Source organism: Candoia aspera, chromosome 3 (genome assembly GCF_035149785.1).
Source record: "Candoia aspera isolate rCanAsp1 chromosome 3, rCanAsp1.hap2, whole genome shotgun sequence".
NCBI classification, from domain to species: Eukaryota; Metazoa; Chordata; class Lepidosauria; order Squamata; family Boidae; genus Candoia; species Candoia aspera.
Genome location: NC_086155.1, coordinates 175,469,168 through 175,487,203, shown reverse-complemented (window position 1 = coordinate 175,487,203; position 18,036 = coordinate 175,469,168). Strand labels below are relative to the sequence as shown.

At 39.5% G+C, this 18,036-nt stretch overlaps 1 protein-coding gene across 5 annotated transcripts in view; it reads right to left on the bottom strand.

Moving 5' to 3' along the window:
* Positions 1 to 18,036, bottom strand: part of SULF1 (sulfatase 1) — a 123,171-nt gene that overhangs the window by 55,963 nt on the left and 49,172 nt on the right. For 4 of the 5 annotated variants that reach the window (XR_010067657.1, XM_063299366.1, XM_063299364.1 and 1 more), the window contains exons 3-4: positions 13,737 to 13,973; positions 9,276 to 9,515 (exon numbers count right to left, since the gene is read on the bottom strand). Coding sequence is in view for 4 of the 5 variants with exons in the window: in XM_063299366.1 (XP_063155436.1) it covers positions 9,276 to 9,515; positions 13,737 to 13,908 (412 nt within the window). In the remaining variant the exon portion in view is untranslated. Of the gene's footprint in view, positions 1 to 9,275; positions 9,516 to 13,736; positions 14,061 to 18,036 lie in introns of those variants that run through there. The other variant, XM_063299365.1, reaches the window with a different exon arrangement.

The following is an 18,036-nucleotide window of genomic DNA, read 5'->3' as shown; positions in this document are numbered from 1 at the left end:
CCTGGATTCTTTCCCTGATCTCCATAGTCAGAGGGAACTGTTAACAGGCCCTATTTGCTTGCATACAGTAGGTGGGCAGATCCTATTTCTAACAGGTAAATTTGAAGATACCCAAGCACCAAGCCATATAAGATTTTAGTAGGTCCTAATTTTTCTTTTGTGAATATCTGTGCACAGAAGAAATGTCTACTACCACACATGATACTGGAATTTTTTTTAATCCGTTCAATTGTGTCTGATATTTGGAGACTGCCTGGACTAGTCCCTGCAGTTTTCTCAGCAAGGTTTTTGGAAGTGGTTTGCCGTTGCCTGCTTCCTAGAGTGAGAGAGAGCGACTGGCCCAAGGTCTCCCAGCTGGCTTCGTGCCTAAGGCAGGACTAGAACTCACGGTGTCCCAGTTTCTAGCCTGGTGCCTTAACCACTACACCAAACTGGCTCTCATGATATTAGATAGGGAGGTGCAAATATAATTTTTAGGATATATGGTTTAATGGTACTTAAAAACCAAACAAAATATTGCTAATACGGTTAATTTTTGTTCCCATACAAGTAGCCAACAACTGAAATAATAATAATAATAATAATAATAATACCACCAACAATACCTTTAAGAGAAATGGAAATGCTCATAATACTAATGCAACTTTAATTTGTGATATTGCTAGAAAGCTAGAGATTATTTGTTGAAAAAAAGCATTTCAGGACAGTGCTGTATATTCATCCAACACTAGGGGCAAAATAACAATTAGACGGATGTTTAAAAAAATAGAAGTTGAATAATTAAAGTGGATTTGCAACTATGTTAGTCACTGTATATGATGACAATAGTTGCAGTAAAAATCTGATGTTAATTAATCTGTGATTTATAATATAAACTAGCTTTCCTCAGCTAAATGCCCTGCAGATGTGTTGACTTTTAATCCTCATAACTCCCATACAAAACAAAGAAAAACACTACAGCTGCCTGCTCACATCTTTGTACTATTCAAAATGCCCCCGGTCAGCGAATATATTTAAAAAGAGAAGCAAGGAAAATTAGGAAGTAATTTCTGTTTGCATAATTAATAAACATACAAATACAGCTGAATTAATAAAAAGTCTGATTAAAAGGTAATACCACTGCCTGTCTTTTCATTATTGTAACTAATAGTGCCCGCAGGAATAATAGCAAATACATGTGTACATTTTAATGAGATAGAAAAATGGCCAGCACACAGATAAAATCTAACTTTCTGGGATACCGCACCATTGTTTAAAAGCATGTAATTTACCTTGCCAACTCTGAGTAATGGAGTCTATTTGAATATGCTCAGTTAAGCTTGGATAAACAGCAAAACTTAGCAAGGTAAACAATTATTATACTTGATATACTGTATATTTTGATGAGAAAAGAAGAAATGGTCAGCAAAAAACACATTACTTCTTTAAACTTGCAACTGGTTTTAAACTTTTCACCATTTTCTTTTTCTTTTCCCCCCTCATAGCTGTTTTCATGCTGTGATTCAAGCAGACAATAACCTCCCAGTATCAGTCCAGTATTTATAACACATTTTCTGAATATGAGAATGTGGCCAATTTTCCAATAAACCCTATTCATCTATCCTCAACCTCATGCTCACCTGGTATCTGAGACTACAATGAGTATTACCTTGACAACAGACTATGCTGATCTGGCAGGTGCCAGAGGGCATCCAATTGACTAACACCATTTTAATGGCAATACTCTAAACATTTTTAAGTCTCAATTTTTTTTTTTCAGAAGTAACAAACCCCTTCAAACTAACACTTGATAAAATTCAGGCATTGGTGAATTATCTAAGAAAACTGTTTTTCTGGGTCATTTTTAAGGGCTACCTTGTTCAGTGAAGTGAAGTGCCTTAAGTATAATGGAAAACACTGAACATCAAACAACATACGTGTGTGAAAGTAAAAGTCTCTAGTATTTAAACTATTGTAGTAGACAATCAAGGACATGTTAGAATATGCCTCTCCCACTCTTCAACTGTAATCTCATTTACTGTTAACTATATCTCACAGAAATCTTCTCAAGGGAAATAAATTTCTAGAAATTAATTTTAAATGATGCATTTGAGAAAGTCTCTTTTCCATAAATGGCAGACATTTCTGCAAAAGAGTATTTTCCCTGCTATTGTATCCACTTAGAAGAGTGTGGCTATTCAAGATGACCACTCTATTTCAAAGAGTATGGGTGAGATCCAGCGCTGCCCATTTTGGCTTAGAGAACTACTGTATATCTTCATATCATTTTTCCTGCAGTCTCCTGTGTCCTCCCAAATCTTGTTCCAGAGGACTGCAGTGAGGAAATTTGTTCCATCAACATATGCTTCTTCTCTAAAGATACACATTTCTTTATTCTTTTCCATTAGATCACTTGATAACTGATGAGTATTTCCTAGTATCCCAAAGTGGAGATTTGGAATCTTCAAATCTTCTGAAGCTGAATCCCAGCCTGGATGTGCTACTGGCAAAATGAGAAGTGCCTCAGCAGTTGAAAGAAACTTGAAAAAAAAAATTCCAACTTTCCACTAAGCACAGGGCTACAATACACAAAGTAATAGTTATGTCCCAGCAGCTATAGTTTTCTATACCAACATAATCTATTAAATTTCCTTACAAAAGTCTACTAGTCTGTCTAACTCAGTATGGTCTACACTCGTTAGCAGCAGATTCAAGTTATACTATAACTATCAAGTTAGCAACTTTATTTTTTATATATATAAAAGCAAATAAGAGGGAATTTGGTACTCTAGAATGGGTGGACACAACACTATCATTCCAGAGAGCAGACAGAATTGAATTAGCATGTTGGTTCTAACTGCTTTAATTAGTTCAGATGTAAATCAGTTCAATATGTAAACAGATTAATGCACAGGCTAATCATCATCTTCCACAGCTGGTAGGACCTCCATCTTCCACAGCTGATAGTCTTGACTTCTGAGGATAATGCTGATAGAAAAAATGCACCAAGGTAACAATAGACTTGCAGACTTCCCTGGTTGATCCATGGCATGGTGATATGAATCTTGGGCCCAATGCATGGCCACCAAAATTTCTTGAAGAACTAAAATGTCCTGCAGGTAACTGTTATAGAATATGTAATCCTAACAGCAGTATTTGTAAAACAGGATTAGTTGATCACAGGACCACATGGGATGGGAACTAGTTGCGTTCTAGATCTGCTGGTATTCTTGAGTATAGGGGTTGCTCTGCAGCTGTTGATTTGTTTCATCGAAGAGGGGTTTCATAGCTGCAAATTTCTCTGGTGGAATCATAGACAAAGAGAATAGCAATTCCTCATCTAGATAATCAGTAGCCCCTCATTTCCATAGGTTTAGGGGATGGAGGGTATCCAAAATTGCCTGTGGCAGCACCAATGTTATGAAACCCCCTGCCCCATGAAATAACATCAATCCCTACCTTGTTAGGCTTCAGAAAATTCAGAATTATTTAAGAGGGCCTTTGATTTATAGATGTGCTATCTATTTTTACTGCTTTTTGGTTGGTTGCTTTACAATTTTATGTGTAGTTTAAGTTTGGGGGGACTGCTTATTGCTATGTAACTGGAACTGTACATGGATACTTTACTGTGATGATTGTAACTTGCTAAGAATTTCTTGACTAGGTGGGCCCAAACAAACATTTGGACTTCTGAGAGAAGGCACCATCCTTTTGTTGCAATGCGGGGTTACTTTGAAGTCAAATGGAAAAAAATAGTAATCACTATTTCTGCTTTTGGTTTAGTTTACAAGCTGTCTGGAGGTATTCCAAGCCATAGTGGTTTGTCCTGACCCCCATGGAGTTTTGAGCCCCTTTAAACAAGTCCCAAAGGCCAGGTCCCAAAGGCCATTTTAATGGACAAAAACTCCTTATCCCAAATAATGTAATACTGTTCTCTGGGGTTGAGTGGAGTAATTGATGCAAAGATCCTGGAAGTTTATGGAAGTTTGTAAGAGAATGCCTTTGAACTGAACAGTTGCCAAGCCAGAATAGTTTCCATCTTTATTGGATCCATCTGAAGTCCTTCTAGTGAAATGTGATGGCACAGAAAGTCAATGGTGACTAATCTGAATTTATATTTTTTGAGTTTGATCTATAGATAATGCTCCTGAAACCACTGTGAAACATGGTGCATGTATATCTCAAGGGAATGAGAATAAATTACAATGTCATCCAAATAAATGGTATCAAATTGGTCCATGAAATCCCACAAAATATCATGGCTTAGATGATTAAAGACAGAAGGGACATTGCAGAGACTGAAAGCCATAATGTATATTCAAAATAGCTATACAGGGTACAAAAAGAAGTTTTCCAGTTAAGGTCATTATAGATTCTCATCACATTATAACCCTTCCTCAGATCTAACTTGGTGAGAATCTGTGCCTTCCACAGACATCCACAAGTTCCAAAATCAGTGGCAAGGGACACCAGTTCTGAATGGTGATCGTTGAAGCCCCTGTAAATGCTGCAGAGTTTCAGTTCCTCAGACTTTTTACAAAAAGCCCAAGAGCTCTAACCAGTGATATAGATGGATGGATGAATCCTCTTTTTGATTTTTTGAGATGAAATCTCTGAGAACTACCAATTCAGGTTCTAAAAGGGAGTAGGTTTGTCCAACAGGCATCAAAAGGGCAACCCTATGAATGATATGGTGGTAATTGATCAGCCTCTGAAGTCAGCACATTTTTTGGGAGGTCTTGTATAATGTTCCCCACTCTATCTTTTATGGTCCAGCCATGGTCAACTGAGGGGGGTGCCAAAACACTCTGCAACGTAAGTGAAAGAGTGGGTATATGTGTTTGAATACCAAGACCAGGTGTCAGGCAAGAGTTTTTTGTATGTGTTTGCACTGTGAAATCTCAGCACAGAAAATAAAAAACAAGGCAATGGTGCATTGTGCACAAATTTCTTTGGAAGCTGAGGGAGACAATATGAACTGTGATCAGATAGTTCAAGGTCAGTGGTATTCTCTGTAATGAGGGCTGAGCCAGAGTAAATGTCAGAAGCAAGCTATTGTCAATCTAGGTCAGGACCAAGGGTGGAAGCCAAATGCCAGAGCTATTTCCAAAAGCTCAGGGACTGTGCCAGGTTGGTTTAAGTACTCTTTTAGCTAGGCTCATACCACTGTAGAGCCTTTCACCACTGTTGTTAGTAACAAGGCAGCTAATTGTGTCAGGTCCTGGAATTATTTATAGCTTCCTTACAAGTTGCCTACTTCTGCATAGCATGGTATCCTCCTGTCAAGGCCAGGGTGGTCTGCCATGCATTTATGTCTGTTGGGGGAGCATTTGTACTGGCAGAAGATGGTTCTGACAATGTCACTACACCTGAACCCAAGGAACCCCAGAATTCTCCCTGCCCTAGTCTACCACTGTCTTCTCCTCCATGGCATCTGATTCTGCTAGCCTCTGGCTGACTAAGGGATGCTGTCAAGGTCTTGTCCCAGTGCCTAGAGACTGTTGGGGTCTGGATGGGAAGTAATAGACTCAGGCTAAAATCTAGCCATATTGAATTGTTGTGGGTATTGGGGCCACCTGGGTCTGGGGACTTGATGCCTTAGTTCTAAATGGGGTTGTACTTCCTCATTTGGGTCTAGCATGCAATCTGGGGTCTTCCTGGACTCTTAGCTCCTACTTGAAGGGCAGATAGAAGCTGTGGTTAGGACAGTCTCTGCACAGATCCATCTTGTGTGGCAGCTGCACATATTAATCAACCAGGAGGCCTTGGTCACCTCATGTGTAGATTATTGCAATGTGCTGTTTATGACACTGCCCCTGAAGACTGTTTAGAAGCTTCAGCTGGTCCAGAGTGCTGCAGCAGGGCAGTGATGGATATGCCTCAGCATGCTGTATGAGTTGCACTGGGTACCAATTTTCTTCTGTCTCCAGTTCAAAGTGCTGATTATCACCTATAAAGCCCTACATGGACAATCTATCCCCCATGGTTTCCACCTGTGTGGTCAGCCTGAGTTGACATGCTCTAGGTCCCATGCATGAAACAATGTCATTTGATGGGATTCAGGAAATGGACTTTCTCTGCCATTGTGCCTGTGTTCTGAAAAAGTACCCCCAGATGTCCAAATGACCATCACCTTGCTTTCCTTAGATGAATCCTTAAGGTCTGGGTCTTTTCCCAGACTTTGGCTTAGGGATAGGTGGCTGACTCCTTGAGGATTGAGCGTGTTAGAACGGGGGTCTCAAACTCAAATGAATATGGCAGGCCATATTACATTAAATGTACTAACTGGTGGGCTGTGTGCAAAGATGCAACTAATATTAAGATGAATTGAAACTGATTTTTTTGTTTAGAATATGTTGGGTAACATTACCCAATATACTCAACATCCTATTTGTGCTGTAACAGGAAACCACATTTCCATTTGACCAGTGACCATAACATTTATTGCCCAAACCTGGACACTTTTTGAGAGTGATGGGGGCACTAAAATAATTAAATAATAAAATTTTTATTTATTTAAATTTGTATCACCGCCCATCTCCCCCAAGAACGATATAATTTTCCCACTGACCTTTCTTTCTATCCCAGTGGCACCCCTGGCAGTTCTGGCTTTGATTCTTTATGTCATTAGTGGGCAAACTAGCTGGCTCAGGGGATGCAGAAGGCACATAAGCTGGCATTGTGGGGGTAAAGTGAAGGCAGCACCAGGCATCATTTCCTGCTATTACCACCCTTGCGAGGCCCCTGGAGAGCTCCCACCTTCTCCCCACAGTACTGGCTTCTGTGGTATCAATTTCTTCCCCTCTTGCACAGCCCAGGCTTTCCTTCTCTCTGGCCTCTGTGGGGTTGGCTTCTCCCTTGCAGCAGTGCCATGCAAGCCACTTACTGCACTAAGTGCACCTAGCACTACACAAGCTGGCACTATGGGAGAGAAGCTTACTCTGCAGGGAAGAAAACAGTGGGAAAATTTTCCCTAAGACTTGAAAATCTAGGACAAATGGTAAATCAGGAATGTATAGTCACCCTACTGAGAAGTTGCTGCCAGGCATGGCCAAATACATAAAGCAGGGAGGAGCAAAGAAGCTAAGCTCCGGACAGGTGCGCCACTGAGAGCTGCATGTTTGCGACCTCTGTGTTAGAAGAATATGGGGTTTTCCTTCCGAGTTAACCATTCTTTTTACTGATTGCCTTGTTTTCTTTCCTGTTTTTATTCTTGGACACCACCTAGAGTCATCTGGAGTCTGACAACCTTTTAAGGCTAAATAAATAAAGATGGATAAGGTACTACAGTGTGGATGGGTGCTTAACTGAGGCCAACCCATCAAGAATTTGGTCTCCAGGCCTTCTTGGAATGGGTTTGTTAATATAGCCTCATTCCACTCCAAGTCTTAGGTCAAAAGTAGGAAGTCATTTAAATATTCTGCCACTGGGTGGTGCCCTTGTTGTTGCTTTCTGGCCTGGTGATTGGCTGTGGCAGATTTAATGGGGTCTTCAAGTATAAAGCAATGGAGTAGCATATTTGGCCACCAGTCCAAAGAATAGACAAATGACAAAGCATACTTTGTTAGATAATCTTCAGGGTGTTGCAGGTGCTGGCAACTATTTGTGAGTACCATCAAACTTTCCAGGTATGGCTACTGAACACTTGTATCATGGAGGGATTGGAGCAGTCTGCTGCAGTGGCAAAGCATTAATCAGAGCAATTAGCTGGAACAGCTGGGCTCTTAATTGAACAGACTCCATTTCTCTATTTCAGCTGAGAAAGCTAAAAGCAAGGGGGCCTTTAAGGACTGGAAACAAACTCTTCTGTTCAAGGTAGAGCTGAGAGCAGGTGGGAGTAAATTAGCATGTAGGTTTTAAGTACTTCAATTAGTTTAGCCATAAATCAGTTCAATGCATAAACAGTGATAACAAACAGGCTGATGGTTGTAAATCAAACTGAGGCTTACATACAATGAGAGGCTCACTGGAGGATTTTTGCCTATGGACCAGAGCAAAGCATATGTCAGTCTGTGGAAGTAGCTGAAGGAGATAAAACCTGAATCGTTAAGAAGTCCAGAGCCAGAGGAGTCCAAGAGGTGATGTCAGCCCATCGAGGTCAGGAAATAAAAGTCCCAAGGAATCTTGGAATGTAGTTTAATGTAGTTAGTGGTATTGGAACAGGATCTTGAAAGCCTGCCAAAGCCCCTCTCTACTTCAACTTATACCTAACATAATCAAGGCAGAGTTGTTCTGAATGTCTTTCTTACGTTTTCTACTTTCCCAAGACTCAGTTATCTTTTCTGTAACAGCTCAGAAATCTCTTCCCCTGTCTTTGAGTCAAACCCACATTCTTCGCAGCTGAAAACTGGATATCTGTCCACAAGGCAAAAGACTAGAAGGAACTAAGAACCTGAAGCCAAAGAAATTCAGATTAGGAAGCAGAAGAGTTGCTTCCAATAAAGGAGGTGGCCTTGGAGAATGCTTTATATAGGAAGAGTCAGAAACCTTAACCAATTAAATTGACACCCTTTCTTTTCAGAGTCACACAGATCTCTACTGCTCAGCTGGTTTTAACTGCCATCTTGTTTTAGGGCTTAATATTCCACCAAGGTCAGGATCCAACTCTTTATTACCAGAGTCAGCACCCAGTATATGCCAGGAACAGCATCAATTGGCTGACAACACCAGATAAATGCTTGCAGTCCATTAGGTTCTCCTCTCCAGTTTTTCCATAACAAGATCAGAGCCTGATACCTATCTGCAGTTTGGATTTTCAAAAAAGATTCTATTTGTTTCAGTTTAATTTTAGGGCAATGCAAAGGACATATATTGGCTCTATGATCTGGACCACAATGGGGACCAAAGGGTTAAAGGCAGTCTCTTTACTGAGAACAAGTTCCCTGTATTTTTACCTGAAGACCTTCTAGGTCTTCAAAGAAATGTCCAGGTTGACTTTCAGAAGTGTGCTACCACAACTTCCCTCTGTCTCCTAAGGCTAGCACTCTTTAATAAGTTTAGCATCTGTTCTTTTACTTATTTTGATAAAAGCATTACAACTTTATAATACTGTTCCAAAAATAGCATTTCATCATCATCATCATCATCATCATCATCTCAGTGCTACTTATACAGTTTTCTATTGATTTCCTGCCCATAAACTGACAAAGCACAGTGCCATTAAGCTTTGGCAAAATTGCTGCATCACACACTTTCCAAAAATAATCCTGCTGTCATTTACAAGGCATTACAGATTCAAAACAAGCAACCTTTTAAAATGAGAAATTGAAAAAGTAGTGGGGAAAGTAATTTCTTACCAGTTCTATACCCAGTGTTGTTGAGATATACAGCAAAGGTGCGTGGTTCATGTGTTGCTTGCCAGGAGGGGGAAGAGCAATTCTCATTGTTAGTATAGACATTGTGATTGTGAACATATTTCCCAGTCAACATCGAGGACCGAGATGGACAGCACATTGGAGTGGTTACAAATGCATTAACAAAACTGGCACCTCCATTCTCCATTATCTTTCTGGTTTTATTCATCACTTGCAGGGACCCTAAACAACAAAAGTAACCATATCAGTAACTCATGCACGGCACACATTCATATGAACTATGATTTGGATCCCTAATATCACTATATGCAATTTGCAGTGTTACATTTTAATTTCTCCCAAGAAATTTCCATTTATTAAAGTGTCTCTGTGTGTGTAGACTATTGTTTACGGTGAGAATGGTTTAATTACTCAATTATACATTTGCTGTTCTGAAGAGTTTTCTTATAGTAAGATAAATCACATACTGCAAACAATATGTTTTTAGATTCCAGAAAGATAAATGTGAAAAGCTATCATGGGATTAAAGTGAAATAGTGTATTTGCAAATAGGAGGGCTTTTGCCCCCAAATAATTACCTGTGATTCACTGAGAAGAACAGAAGAATCTGTTGAAGAAAAATGGAATGACCAATAGGTACACATGAATACTGATGTGGATGTCTGAATATGAATGGGGGAGAGCTGCTGCTGCTTAAGAGAGGTTTTTTGCCTGATGTGTTTAACCCTTCTGTAACCCCTAAGCAGCGTTTCTCTGTTTATTTTCCTTCCCATCTGTGCTGCAACATCTACCTGATGGCAGCAGAGTTTGAGGTTTCTTTGTTGCCATCTAGTGGTTGTCCAGATATTTGCCAAAGTGATAGTTCTTATCCAGCTGTTTTTTCCTCCAAACATCTCCATCCATATTATTTCTCTTTTCCTTTCCTTCTCTTTTCAGTGCAGCTATCCTTCCCCTGAAGCCATCTCTGTCCCTGTTTTCTTCTTCCTTCTTTTCTGTTGGAAGGAAATCTGTGGGTGTGTATTGTGCCATTTATATGTACAAGTGATTTATGTGGGTGTTAGATAAAATAGCTGGTATATGCAGATGTGGATTAATTAATTTTGTAAATGGAGTATCTTATTTACAGACAATTAATTGTAATTAGTAGTTTCTGTTACGTGTGTGTGTATGTGTGTGTGTGTATTTGGCCCTCCCCTCTTTTGGGGGTGTGACTTTGACCAAGTGTACAGAGAGATACACATGGATACTCACATATTAGTTTCATTCTCTCTCTCTCTCTCTCTCTCTCTCTCTCTCTCTCTCTCTCTCTCTCTCTCTCTCTGTCTCTCGGAAGGTAAATCTCTGGGACGGCTTTCAACTGGAGTTGGCAACTAGGTTGATGATGTGGGAAAGATGGGTATTGCACAGGATTTTTGTCTGTTTCATAACCTTTTTCTGCCTATTCTCTGTGGGAATGATCAACTTAAATTGAGTGTCTTCCTTTCAGGTAAATAGGGTAAGTAAACACCACATTTCTTTTTTAAAGTTCAGTAATGATAAATGTGCTATCAGTTTTTAAAGTAAGAAGGCAAGAAGCAATTTAAGCTTTTTTTCTTTTTTAAATCTCTTGGAGCACTAAAAACTTCCCAGCTTAATATTTAGTTTCACAGGGAAAACTATATATAGAGGCTATATTGTCACATTTTATTGCTTGCAAGGTAATGAGTAAAGTATTAGGTTTAAGCCCATGAGCCTTGCAATTAGTAGCTATTTATATATAAACCAAGTGCTATTAAAAACATGCAATTAATTTTTAAGCAAATACACAACAGAATGGCAATCCCTCAGGGGCATGCTCAGTGTATCAAAACTGTTTAAAGGATTTTCTTTGGTTTAAATTTTGTGTTCAGCATCTGAACCTTTTTGGCATTGGCCTGTGATATACACAATTGCACAGAAGCCCAGACTGACTTCAGTGCAACCCATTTCCCAAAATAAATTAGTATTTTATTTTTCTCAGTTCAAGAGACTCAAATTGCTTATCCGTTATCTGTTACCAAGGATTTCAAAGTACTTTTATAGCTAAGCTGGCTATATACCCTAATGTATAGAAGCCAGGGTTATGCTTCAATTTTTCCTGTGTTAGAACCCCTGTTTGTAGAGGAAAAAAAGTATAAGAAGCAAAAACCTTTTAATTGCACATCAACAGCACCTAGCCTGCAGACTCAGCAGACATACAGAGATCTTCTGCAATTGTTCTGATAGCCAGGCAACGAGGATGGAAGCTGAGAGCTGGACAATGGGATGACTTTCAAACACTTGTCCCCAAGTGCAGCAAGCCCCCCTGGTTCCTACCACATCTTCCTCTGCTTGTCACCATCCTGATGTTTCTGGCTGCCCTCTCAGCTGCCCCCTTCACTCCATCCTCCCTGGCCAAGGCACACAACCAAATCAAATTCCCATTCACCTCATATGTACCCAACCCAATGGCTCAATAACCCATTCTGCCCTACAAGAGACTCAGCCGTGCCCCAGGCCATACCTGCCCAAGCACTCAGTGGCCCTGCAGAGAACGAACACCCAGAACTTACCAACCATCCATTCCCCTAGAATGGGGGAGCTCACACGCCCAAAGGACAAAAACAGCTGAGGAAACACCAACCCCCAGAGCACTGAGAAGGACCCCTATCTGGAGCATAGCTCTAGAGCACTGCGAGGAAGCCAAGTTGTAAATAGAGGCCATAAAATGACTCAGTGAATGATGCTGCAACATTAGAGTAGGTATCCAAATCCAGGTTCAATTGAATAAAAAATGGAATTGGTCAAATCATTAGGCTTATTACAAATCCTATTATTATTATTAGATTTTTATCCCACCTCTATCAATCTATCTCATGGTGGCAAACATACTTAATACTCCTGCTTCCTATTCTCCCTACAACAACAGCCCTATGAGGTGGGTTGGGCTGAGAGAAAGAGTAACTGGCCCCTTATATCCATTTATGTCAGCCCTTGTGGTTCTCGTGGACTACAGTGCTTTCGTTCAGTTCTTGAGGACCATGGCCATGGACTGACAAAAAGCATGAAAGGAAAAAAAGCAGGCTTAGCCCCTTGAAGAGGCAGTGAAAAGTGAACAGTTAAAAATGGTTCAGACAAATGCTACAGATTCAGAGATGGGCAAAATGGATATTCAGGGACTTTAAGTCTTACCAAGAGAGACTACTGAAATTGAGAAAGTTTAATTTTGACAAAAGAAGAGTAAGGAAGAATGGCACTTTTCAATTACCTGAAAGGATGCCACATAGAAGAAGGTCAAGACGTATTCCCATTGTTCAAGAATGTAGGACATGAAATAATGGCAGCATGTGACTGACTTTGGCTGATCTCAAAAAGATAAGCAGTGTTTGACATGCTTGACATTTGGATGAACTGCAGACCAGATTGGGAAATTGAAAGGAAAACCACTTCTTTATTGTTGCCAAGAAATTACATGGAGGAGCCCATGAAATCATTGGGTGTTGAGCTCAACTCAAAGCAGAGTGTACTTACTGACCATTTGCTTTCCTCCCAGAGAGTGTTCACTCCCAGAAGGGTTACTGGTTCCCACAGGTGGAATATATTATCAATGCCAGGTTACCTTAGGACTACCTTGTTCAAAATGAGCCTGCTTCTCCTCTTAGATCGAGAGAGGCCCTGCTCTATGTGCCACTCTCCTGTGAAGTCTCTCCCAGTTGTGACCCCAATTCCATGGAATATGCTGACCGTGGAGATTTGCTTGGCCCCTTCATTCTGGACTTTTAGGAAGTTTCTTAAAACTTTCCTTTTCAAACAGGCCTTTGACGGTCTTGAGGTCTAGTGGGGAAGGAGGAAGGCCATTTCATTTTATTTCCTTTTGATTGTTTTATATTAAGTGATGGACTGTATTTTGAGACTGCATGTTGAGATACTTGTATGCTACCTAGAGTGAAATTGGGGCAGTATAGAAACTGTATAATAAATATAATAATAAAATAATCAGCTTATAAATGTATAAACAGATAAAACAGAAATGTAAATCATCCAAGAGATTATGTTTCCAGTGTTCCAAATCTTTAGTGTTTTACAGACACACATACATGAATGGCCATTAGTAGAAAATTAACTGCTGTTGACAGGCAACTTCCTCCTTTTCTTTGCCACCCAGTTTTATAAAATGCTTCATTTAATCAGAGGTAGCTGAACCTTTATCTTGATTCTGCAGTTAAATAGGAATAAGATATATTATGCTGAAGCAAAGAAACAGGTCATTTTGTTTTCCTGGGAACAGGTTTTCCAAATCTGTCAAGTAACTATGACAATGGGCAGGAAAGGCCAATACATAGAAGGATGTATTTACAGAGCAGAAAGTGTTTTTCAAAGGAACAAACCAACACCAAAACCAATTATTATGGTGGAAAAAGATGCTGCAATTCAAAACAGACTTACCAAGCTCCACATCTTGGTCATCTGTAAGCACAAGAATAATGTTTGGCCTAATATTTTTTCGTTCATGCTGCACCCGACCTCTGAACCTTGGGGATTTGACAGGGGTACTGAGGCTCCTTAATACTTCAGTGCCAAGCACGGTGCACATAAAAGCAATGTAATAATGATTCATTGTTATCAGTCCAAGGCCACCGTTAAACCCTTGTGCAAACGTTGCTCTTCCTTAGTTTTCAGGTTCTGTACAATAAAAAGGGAAAGGGGGATGGAAAGAGAGAAACCAACTCAATTGAAAACAGAACTTCTAGACAAAGCAGCAAGAAATCTGCAAAATACACATAAAAAAGTAGCAGCTAGTCAAGGTGATATGTTGTTAAACATCCAAGCCTAGGATAATTTATTTGGGAGGAAATCCCATTCAGTGAGACTTATGATTGATTAAAAAAAAGATGGATGGATAGATGGATAGAATGATAGCATCAAAAGCTGCTCTTGTAGCTTCAAATTGGGTATTCAAAGCTGAGGGTGAGATCCTTCAACAGCAGTACTTCTTCCTTTTGCCAAATGTCCATATTTTAGCTGACCTGAAGTTCATTGTTCATCTGTCTGCATGATAAACTTCCATTTTGTTTATGGGGGAAAGATTAAAAAAAATAAAAATAAAGCAAATTCCCCACTATATTTTAATAGCATCATTCTACATAGGTTTATTTTTAAAAACTCAGTCATATTTTCCCCAAGGTATCATTTGATGGCAGTCTAAGTCGTCTTAAAAAAATGCCTCTAAGGATGACAGCTAAACTTAAAATCTCTTAGTTTTCTGTTAAAAAAATAAGTTTCTTATTTAGCATACTGGTCTTCTGTACTGTAAAATGAGTGCACACCATCACTGTTGGGAAGATTCAGATTTTCTTAAGAGGAGAGAATCAGCAAAGTAAGTTTTTAAATAACTCTTCTGAGTTTTATTACATTTCTGAAAACCATTCCAAAAGAACAAGTGTTCTTTTGAGTTCCAGGCTGCCCATAAAACAGCTGTAAGTAAACTCACCTGCATTTCCAGATCGAAAAGGATGGCTTGGCTGCTGGTCATGATCTGCAGCATAACACTGTTTGATGTGTTTCCATTTTTATTTTGCAATTTAAACAGAGTTTGTACTAAATGACAGTCCAGATGATCTTACTTACTGGTATGAAAGCCTGTATTACTATCCCTCTTCAGTCAGCAATGGGACTTAGTGGATCATCTGTTATGCACAGCAACTCTGAGAAAAGAGTTGTCTTGCCCCCAATTCTCTGTTTCCAGATTTGGCTCACTGAGCCTATCAGAACCATTTCTCAGGGAATGTCACTCAAGTAGCATTGCTATTGTGAGCCCTAACACACCCTTAGGAGGGCTCTCTGTGCTGCAGCAGACCTAAACTCACAACAGAAATTGATTGATTGGCCTTGTGACTAAAAGGGTTAGCTATTAGCATTCTCTGACCTGTTGACAGACACATCACCAACAGTACTAAGCTTGCAATGGTGCCAGCTTAATTTACAGTTTAATTGGCTGTATTTATAAACAAGTGAAGAGTCATTGGCCAACAAAGTTAGCGAAGACTGGTTCCATGGGAAAGTTTACTGGAAAAGGATGCAACACTAAATTTAATGAGAATGAAATGCAACTCATCAGGCCGCTGGTACTCCCACACCTGAGACTTCATATTTAGACTTGCAACATTAACCAGCAGGAGATAAATCAGCAGAACTAATTAAATGGAAGCATAGCATAGCAGAGAAAGGAGAGGGTAGATGAGAGGGAAATGGCCCCATCACCCATTTCAAAACACAAAAAAGAGATGCAATTCCTTGGGGAGAAGAGATAGCTAGATAGCTAGATATGGACATGAGGTATCTTTGCCCCCTTCCTACTTTCTTTTCACTCCTACTCCAACTTGAAGCTTCACAACATAGCCTATAAATGGTGTCATGTATCTCACTGTTCAGGCAGATAATTGCCCCGGGAGACTGTGAACATTTCAAAACAAAACTTCCAGCTCTAAGCAGAGAAATCCTGGCTCCATTGTCTGTGCACAAACATTCCAATCTCTGATTGACATCACGGCAACTTACAAGCAGGATGCTGGAGAATTTAACATTCTGTGTTAAATGCCATTGCTCTGACCAGTGACATTTAGATAAGCAGACTGGAAATTGGTAATTAGTTTACGGAATTGTGGTTTTCTCTTTCTTTCTTAAGAATATTTCAGGTTCAGGAGAAATAAGATGATAGACCCAATAAGCATTTTCTTGTCTAAGATAACACTGCCACTACCTGAACTAAACCCTAAACAGATATTTCTCCCAAGGCTGCTCTTTAAACAGTAAATCTTAGGCAATTCTTGCCAAAAGGAAAAGTGTGTGGGAGTAAAAGAAGCAAATATTTAACATTTCCTGGGTCAGTTGTTTTGCTTAGAAAAGTTTAAGATCATGTTGTCTCAGAAAAATATATTTTCTAAATACACCCAGCCAGAATTTCCCAACTTGGTCCTCTCCAGATGTGTTTTGGCACTACAACTTCCAGAATTTACAGCCAGCATTGGAGGAAGATTGTTATAAGAAAATACTGGGCAAAATGCTGGTTCCCGCTCCAGCTTTGTCATGGGGGTTCTAAGTAATACAGTGAAATTCTCTTGTGTCAAAGGCTTATCTGCTGCAATATTTTCAACAGCTGGATCTAAGTCTCCAATTTAATTTCCCACAATGTCCTCAAGTTACTTTCTTTTAGGGCATTCTGGGAAATCATTCAATATTGACTGCAGGCTTACACTGGGGGAAAAAAAACATTAAATGGGACCCAGCTGTTAGCTATGCTGAGCTGCAGCACTGATGCCAGCCAACAAAGAACAATTTTTCAATTCAGAGCATTTCAAATGAAAAGACCTTTTGCACTTGAATATATGGAGTACTATCCCGGTGGTTATAAATAAACAGATGACCATTTGCAAATTAGCATCCCTCTTCCAGGAAGAACCATCATTTCCCAGCATCTAAATTGTAAATAGTTCTTCCTTTCTCTGCTAGTACTGTTGTTGCAAATGGAAGTAGTTTGGAGGCTGGGAACATCATTAGTGCCTAGTAATATTTGCTTTCTCCCATGTCATAATTCCAAAATCTTTCAACACCAGAAACTTTAGTCCCATTTCAGCCCCACTGCCCAGCTTGACATTGTATGGCCTTAGAAAAAAAAGAAGCATGATAGTTCAGCCTTAAAACAACATTTTTTTGAAAAAAGGGAATAAAGATAGCTATTTCCATTTTTGTTGAGAGACACAGGAAATGTCTGGCTATTAATTTATATAATGTTAGCATAGCCTATTTATTTATTTATTTTAAAAATATTTATATAGCCACCCATATTGTAATACAACTCTGGGCAGCGTACAAAACATCTAGCAGTGGAATGGAGAATCTTTTCACTTGAGAAATGGATGCTCTCGGCTTGTCTCCATCCTCTTCTCTTGTTCCCTTTTCTCCCACCCACCCCCTGCCCCGCTTGTTCCCCTACCTGACCTTCCAGGGTGCTCCTGCTTCCTGAAATTAAGTTAAAAGCTACATAAATTAGAGGGAGACTAATTTGCTGTATTCTAGGACAGGTTCTCAGTGTAGCTATTGCAGAGCAAATAGCTCTGTGAAAGCACCTAAATGCCATTCAAACTGTACCCTACACAAGGAATTTTCTATTGGCATTAAATGCCTTAATAAAAATACAAATTAGGAGGCATTCTATCAATGGTTAAAAGACCTGGAAAAGATGAAGACTAGAACAATAAACCTCACTACATTTACAAATGATAAGATGGAAATTAATCTTATTAATGGAGATGAATCTATAGGTTCACAATATTGCCAAGACATGAAATGATTTAACTGTGAATTGTTAAATAAGCCACAATGTGAGTTTATTCATTGGACTTGGCATTGGTCAAGCAAACCACATTACAACTTAAGGCAATGTCTGAATTCAGTGTCAGGCATTCAACTACTCATACCTTGGTTTGTGGCAAGCAGAGCCCTAGCTTACAGGCATTCATTTTCAATAGGTTCTCCAAGGGTCGATGGGACTACCCATTATTGTTATTATTATTCATAGTACTATTAGTTAAAGCAGTATTACATTATTTTCATATAGTAAATGGGTGTTGATTAACAATCTGAAACTCTTGAATGGTTCGATGAGTTGAAGAGATTGGGGACCCCTGGTTTACATCATAGATGGGCATCTCTTGCATGACCAAGCATACTGAAAAAGTTGGATTTC